This window comes from Tupaia chinensis, unplaced genomic scaffold (assembly GCF_000334495.1).
Source record: "Tupaia chinensis unplaced genomic scaffold, TupChi_1.0 Scaffold000600_1, whole genome shotgun sequence".
NCBI classification, from domain to species: domain Eukaryota; kingdom Metazoa; phylum Chordata; class Mammalia; order Scandentia; family Tupaiidae; genus Tupaia; species Tupaia belangeri.
Window position 1 is genome coordinate 347,201 of NW_006160117.1, and position 7,879 is coordinate 355,079.

The 7,879-nt window shown below is 48.4% G+C and overlaps 1 protein-coding gene across 3 annotated transcripts in view; it reads right to left on the minus strand.

Moving 5' to 3' along the window:
- Positions 1-330: 330 nt before the first annotated feature.
- The window catches only part of PCYT1B (phosphate cytidylyltransferase 1B, choline), a 133,578-nt gene continuing 126,029 nt past the window's right edge, over positions 331-7,879 (minus strand). For all 3 annotated transcript variants that reach the window (XM_006158476.3, XM_006158475.3, XM_014591577.1), the window contains exon 8: positions 331-1,345. In XM_006158476.3, coding sequence (XP_006158538.1) covers positions 1,133-1,345 — 213 coding nt within the window. In that variant the 3' untranslated portion in view covers positions 331-1,132. The remainder of the gene's footprint in view (positions 1,346-7,879) is intronic.

The window sequence follows — 7,879 nt, forward strand, 5'->3', positions numbered from 1 at the left end:
TTAGGGGAGAGAGCAGGAGAGGGATATATCGTAAAATGCCACCAGCATATATTCGTATTGCATATGGTATACACCCTGGGGTGGCATATTTGGAGCATACATAGAACAGACACGTGCAGGTAGCACCCCCTATCGGTATACTATGTGTTTGGGACGTCAGACTGTTACTTGAGGTCCATGAAACTGTTAACTGGTCAGAAATGGAAAAAGCCATTCCATAATAGCATCCTTTAAGGAGAAGCTTCAGGAGACATTTATCATCTGCTAAACTTGGAGCCAAAGCAAGGCAGCTCCTTTTTTTTTTTTTTTTTTTTAGCTCCGTTTTTTTTTTTTTTTTTTTTTTTTTTTGATACAGGATGTTTTTCTTTGTTGCAGTTCCCACAGATTAAGGTAATTCCGTGAAAACAACCAAGTAATGTCAATGATGAGAAAGTACAACCGGAGCACATGAGGTTGCATGTGCAGTTCTCCTTGACAAAACTGTCCTTCAGATAAGAAAGAGCGTTCGTACTAGATGACCTTCGTATCGGGCCTAAAGCAAGGCTCTGTCTGTGAGCCCTGTTCCCGGAAGTGGAAAGCGCTGATGTGTTGCAACATCAGGTCTCAGTAGCTGAACTCAGAAGGTCAGAATGTGTCTTTAATTCAACTATGTCAGAAGCACTTTGCCACCTCTGTGGGAAACAACTGTATTCTGACAGAGCTGGAGTGGTAGGAGGCAACGTGCAGGCCCTTAGAGAGCCAGGAGTAGCAGGCTGAGGGAACAGCTGCTTCCACAGGTGGTCTACTTGGCAGGGGGTGGGTGTAAGGACCAAAGCAGAAGCCACCCCACTCAGTGCAAGTCCCCCTGGGGCACTCTGCGTCTTTCCTTAGCAAAGTTAAAGTAGAATGATTCTAGATGATGCTAAGAAGGTTTGTGTAGCTTATAACTGGAAACCTCCATGCTGAGCCCTAGTCTTGGGCTGTGTGGAGAGTTAGGAGAACTGGTCCCAAGACCCTCCGTTAGCAGAGTTCAGGGTCTCCCTGCTGAGCCACAGCTCCTGTGACTGTTACCCTTCGCCCACCACCCAGGCATGCCATGTGCGCCCCGCCCTCCTCCCATCCTGTGTGGTGCGGCCTTGTAGGCCAGCAGCATTTATTTCTCATCCTCGTCCCCCTCGCTCATGCTGCTGATGGAAGCTGAGGCCGCTTTCGGCGAGGAGGGGGGTGAGGTTTTGACTGGAAGCCAGGAGAAGGTGGGCGATGGAGAGCGGGAAGGGGACCGGCTCCTGGTCGGGCTGCTCACGGGGCTCTGCTTCGGAGATAAGGCTTGGAGCATCCGGCTGCTCCTCTCCTGGAACATCTGCTTCTAGAAAGAAATTTAAGAGAAGGCATCTGTTAACTTTAGTAATCTGAGGTAGCAATGAAGCAAAAAGGGAGGGCAGGAAGAAGAGGTAGTACCCCAAAACCCCTGCACCCACAAATATACAGACTTGTCCTATATTCCATGCCATCAAGAACTCCACAGGGTAAGAAGGTGAGCAAAATCCAGGGGCAGCGAGTCACCGCTAAGTCAGATTACAATCATTGCTGGTCCTTGGGACTCCTTCCTTCTTCTCCTTCTCTTCTCCCATCTACAAAATGTAATGTCCCAAGTACTGAAGGGATACCAAACAACATGAAGGGCCTTCAAAAAGTTCACGAAAATGGCATATTATGATGAAAGCACAAGGATTTCACATTTTTCGCACCAAAAATAAACTCATACTTTAATTCTATTTACCCCCGCAAACTTTCTGAAGTCCCCTCATAAAACAAAAATCTCTGTTCTCATGGATAGGAGGAGGAACCACACAATAACAAGGTATATGGTATGTCAGGTGGAACTATGGCCTGTAGGAAAAATAAGACAATCTGAGAAAACGCTATTTGAGCAAAGATTTGAAAGAAATGATGGAGGGACCAGGTGAATGGCCATGGGGTGGGGGGGTGTACATTTCAGGCGTGCAATGCAAATCCGAAGACCAAACAGCCATTATGGCTGGGGGGGGGGTGTCTGGGAGGGGGGAGTGAGGGTGTTAGGACCATGAGATCGCCTGAGAGATAACAGAGGGCTGTGCTCCGGCAGGTCTTGGTGGCCATTATGAGAGCTGCATCTTCCTCTCTAAGTTAAACCACGCGGCAAGTTCAAGGAGAGGAGGGAAGCTGAGGCAGCAGCAATGGAGTGAGCTGGAAGGGGAAGTGGGAGGCACTGCGGGAGCTCAGGCCAGAGAAAGCAGAGGGCAGTACCAGGTGGCACAGTGGTGGTCTGCCTGGACCCACATGGGAAGGTCCCGGAATCTCCCTGAGCATGCCAGGTGTGTGCACGCTTGCTTGTGATATGGATCAGCTGAGGCTGCGGGTGGGTTGCAGCATGAGGACTTGGATGGGGGTGCCTGTTTCTTTCTCTGTTTCCTCTTTCATGGAAAAGATAAATAAATAAGCTTTAAATAAAGGAAGGATACAATGGAGGCTGTTTCACTCTTCTCTGAGGAGAAGACTATAGACTTCTAAGCAAAGGAGAACCAAAATGTGCTTTGTTTTCAAAGGCCCAGTCCTTGCTGTGCTGGGAACAGACTGCAGTGAAGGGAATGGAAGGAACAGGAAGACCCAAGAAGAGCCCGTTGCAATAGGAGTCTAAGACTATGATGGTGCCCAGCCCAGGGTGATGGCTAGGGTGGTGATGAGAAATACTTGCATTCCCTGTATACTTTCTTCCTTATTTTTATTTTAAAACGTTTTTATAGAGGTTTTTGCCTTAGGGAACATGTGCTCACTGGAGAGAGAGAGAGACATAGAAAGAGAAAGGGAAAGTGAGAAATCACTCCTTGGGGGGAGGCCACACCACAATCCCTTCTCCTCCATTCTCCTCCCAGGATCTTGGGCATGCGTGCATACATGCCCGGCATGAGTTTCAAGCCACTGGGTCCAGGACTTGAACTGTGATTAGCTATGTGGGAGTCCAATGACATAACCGCTAAGCCATCTGCTGCCCCCCCCCAATATTTTTATTAAAGTACAATAAATTCACTTTTAGTGTACAGTTTTGTGAGGATTTTTTTTGTTATTTATTTAGTTATTCCTTGAGAGAGAGAGACAGACAGACTGAAGGATAGCACCCCCAATAGAATCCTGACACCCTGAGCCACCCCAGCCTCAGCCAGCCCAGGTTACGGGCACACGCATGCATGGTGTACTCAGGGAGGTCTCAGGACATGAAGCTGGAACCTTCTCACCTGGGTCAGCCTCGCAGAGAGAGCATTGTTTACTGCTGCATCACCGTTTGGCTCTGAGAGTCCCACTGGTCCCCAAATTCCCTTGTGACCCTTTGTAGTCACACCCTCCCTCAGCCGCTGGCAAAAGTTTTCTGTCCCTACAGTTTTGTCTTTTCCAGAGTGTCATTGAAATGGAATCCTACAACGTATGGTTTTACACTGCCATTTGGAAGGTCAAGCCAGCAGGACTGGCTGACACATGAGTTGTGGGGTATGGAAAGAAAAGGAACCAAGGGACTCTGGTTTCCTGTTGTAAAACTGGGAAACGGCCAAGGCTGTGTTCTGGGCTGCAAAGATGTGGAGTGGGGGGGAGGTTTTGGTGGTAAGATTGGTTTCCTAGTTTGGGACCTCAGGTGACTATTGTTCAGTGCTTTCAGAGCACAGCCCTTCCCCAACATTGTCCTTCGGCTTCTAGGAAACCCAGTCCTGGCCCTGAGCCCCTGCCTGCCAGGCCTGCGCGTGCTGCCTGCCTACCTGGCCTCCCTCACTGTACTTGCTGCAGGGACTCCCAGGCGCTCCATTCCACCAATTTCTGAGTGCCCACCTGTGCTGCCTGGGGTCTTCCTACTGCTCACAGCTGAGCCTCAGCCCCCCCAGCAGCTTAGTTCAATTTTGAGTTTTATAATGTTTTTCTATGAGTGAGAGACAGATAGACAACACCCCCAACACAGCCCTGGTGCTGCAATCCATCCCAGGCTTCAACCAGCCCCAGATCACAGCATGCACAGACCCTGGGGTACTCAGGGAGGTCTCTATACACAAACTCAGAATGCTTCTCTGTGAGTTAGCTCACAGAACATTGCATTTTGGGTTCAAGCTTTTGATCTTAAATCGGCCTTGAGAAGCAATTCTCCTCTTAGCCATTTTAGACTTTGTCATTTTGAGTTATTCATTTTACGAATCATCACAGAGACTGTGGGGACCAGGCACTGCACCAGAAAAGGAGGAAGAAGAAGATGAGGGTACAGGCATTGGTCATGTCTGAGCTGGGCCTTTGAAAACATGGAGAGAGAGAGAGAGAGAGAGAGAGGGAGTGGGCCTTTGGGAGCTGGGAGGACTGGCTTCCCAAGCAGAGGACACAAAGTAGAGAATACTAAGTACAAGGTTCTTGGCATAACCAGAACCCCGAGTGCCTATGGGTTGGTGAAGCCTGGGCCTGAAGCACCAGAATGAGGATCCCTGGGTGGAGGTCACACCACAATCCCTTCTCCTCCATTCTCCTCCCAGGATCTTGGGCATGCGTGCATACATGCCCGGCATGAGTTTCAAGCCACTGGGTCCAGGACTTGAACTGTGATTAGCTATGTGGGAGTCCAATGACATAACCGCTAAGCCATCTGCTGCCCCCCCCCAATATTTTTATTAAAGTACAATAAATTCACTTTTAGTGTACAGTTTTGTGAGGATTTTTTTTGTTATTTATTTAGTTATTCCTTGAGAGAGAGAGACAGACAGACTGAAGGATAGCACCCCCAATAGAATCCTGACACCCTGAGCCACCCCAGCCTCAGCCAGCCCAGGTTACGGGCACACGCATGCATGGTGTACTCAGGGAGGTCTCAGGACATGAAGCTGGAACCTTCTCACCTGGGTCAGCCTCGCAGAGAGAGCTTACTTTACTGCTGCATCACCGTTTGGCTCTGAGAGTCCCACTGGTCCCCAAATTCCCTTGTGACCCTTTGTAGTCACACCCTCCCCGCTGGCAAAAGTTTTCTGTCCCTACAGTTTTGTCTTTTCCAGAGTGTCATTGAAATGGAATCCTACAACGTCCATACACTGGCATTTGGAAGGTCAAGCCAGCAGGACTGGCTGACACATGAGTTGTGGGGTATGGAAAGAAAAGGAACCAAGGGACTCTGGTTTCCTGTTGTAAAACTGGGAAACGGCCAAGGCTGTGTTCTGGGCTGCAAAGATGTGGAGTGGGGGGGAGGTTTTGGTGGTAAGATTGGTTTCCTAGTTTGGGACCTCAGGTGACTATTGTTCAGTGCTTTCAGAGCACAGCCCTTCCCCAACATTGTCCTTCGGCTTCTAGGAAACCCAGTCCTGGCCCTGAGCCCCTGCCTGCCAGGCCTGCGCGTGCTGCCTGCCTACCTGGCCTCCCTCACTGTACTTGCTGCAGGGACTCCCAGGCGCTCCATTCCACCAATTTCTGAGTGCCCACCTGTGCTGCCTGGGGTCTTCCTACTGCTCACAGCTGAGCCTCAGCCCCCCCAGCAGCTTAGTTCAATTTTGAGTTTTATAATGTTTTTCTATGAGTGAGAGACAGATAGACAACACCCCCAACACAGCCCTGGTGCTGCAATCCATCCCAGGCTTCAACCAGCCCCAGATCACAGCATGCACAGACCCTGGGGTACTCAGGGAGGTCTCTATACACAAACTCCGAATGCTTCTCTGTGAGTTAGCTCACAGAACATTGCATTTTGGGTTCAAGCTTTTGATCTTAAATCGGCCTTGAGAAGCAATTCTCCTCTTAGCCATTTTAGACTTTGTCATTTTGAGTTATTCATTTTACGAATCATCACAGAGACTGTGGGGACCAGGCACTGCACCAGAAAAGGAGGAAGAAGAAGATGAGGGTACAGGCATTGGTCATGTCTGAGCTGGGCCTTTGAAAACATGGAGAGAGAGAGAGAGAGAGAGAGAGGGAGTGGGCCTTTGGGAGCTGGGAGGACTGGCTTCCCAAGCAGAGGACACAAAGTAGAGAATACTAAGTACAAGGTTCTTGGCATAACCAGAACCCCGAGTGCCTATGGGTTGGTGAAGCCTGGGCCTGAAGCACCAGAATGAGGCTGGATTAGCGTAGGGTTGGGCTGCCATACACTGCCATTTGGAAGGTCAAGCCAGCAGGACTGGCTGACACATGAGTTGTGGGGTATGGAAAGAAAAGGAACCAAGGGACTCTGGTTTCCTGTTGTAAAACTGGGAAACGGCCAAGGCTGTGTTCTGGGCTGCAAAGATGTGGAGTGGGGGGGAGGTTTTGGTGGTAAGATTGGTTTCCTAGTTTGGGACCTCAGGTGACTATTGTTCAGTGCTTTCAGAGCACAGCCCTTCCCCAACATTGTCCTTCGGCTTCTAGGAAACCCAGTCCTGGCCCTGAGCCCCTGCCTGCCAGGCCTGCGCGTGCTGCCTGCCTACCTGGCCTCCCTCACTGTACTTGCTGCAGGGACTCCCAGGCGCTCCATTCCACCAATTTCTGAGTGCCCACCTGTGCTGCCTGGGGTCTTCCTACTGCTCACAGCTGAGCCTCAGCCCCCCCAGCAGCTTAGTTCAATTTTGAGTTTTATAATGTTTTTCTATGAGTGAGAGACAGATAGACAACACCCCCAACACAGCCCTGGTGCTGCAATCCATCCCAGGCTTCAACCAGCCCCAGATCACAGCATGCACAGACCCTGGGGTACTCAGGGAGGTCTCTATACACAAACTCAGAATGCTTCTCTGTGAGTTAGCTCACAGAACATTGCATTTTGGGTTCAAGCTTTTGATCTTAAATCGGCCTTGAGAAGCAATTCTCCTCTTAGCCATTTTAGACTTTGTCATTTTGAGTTATTCATTTTACGAATCATCACAGAGACTGTGGGGACCAGGCACTGCACCAGAAAAGGAGGAAGAAGAAGATGAGGGTACAGGCATTGGTCATGTCTGAGCTGGGCCTTTGAAAACATGGAGAGAGAGAGAGAGAGAGAGAGAGGGAGTGGGCCTTTGGGAGCTGGGAGGACTGGCTTCCCAAGCAGAGGACACAAAGTAGAGAATACTAAGTACAAGGTTCTTGGCATAACCAGAACCCCGAGTGCCTATGGGTTGGTGAAGCCTGGGCCTGAAGCACCAGAATGAGGCTGGATTTCTTCCCCAAGAGCCCCAGGAAGATTTTTTTTTACCAAGGAAGGGATATGATCACATTTGTGTTTTAGAAATATCTTCAGATGTGAGTAAAAACACAAAGAAAAACCATAAAGGAAAAAAATTGATGTTTGACTACATAAAAATTTAAAACTTCAGAAAAATAACACAAAATAAGATGAAAGGCAAATGAAAAAACATCATCCACATTTAACTACAAATCATGCATTGTGGTACATAAACAGAGCTTATAAATTAAAAAGAAGAAGGTAGAAACTCTAATAGAAAAATGGATATAGGGGCTGGCCCCATAGCACAGTGGTTAAGTGCTGTGCATAGAAAGCTAGATACTACATGGCTGATTGCAGTTCGAATCCTAGTTCCGGAGGCTTGAAAAACCATGCAAAGCATATGTGCTTGCATGCTCCAAACCCTGACTGGATGGAGAAATGGAGGAAAAAGGATTGCAGGGAGACCATGCCCCTTAGGGGGTGCTTTCTCTCTCTTTTGAGTGTATGCACCCTCTGGCAATAAAACAAAAACATTTTAAAAATTAAGAAAGAAATAATAAAAATGGGTATATGGCAGGTATAGGCAATTCCCCAAATAAATTTATAAAACGAACTATAAGAAGCATTCAGCATCACTAGCAATCAAACTAATGCAAGTGATTTAAATTGATATCATTTTTACAAATCAGACTACTAAAGTCTTTACTCTTTTTTTTTTTTTTTTTGGGAGATTTT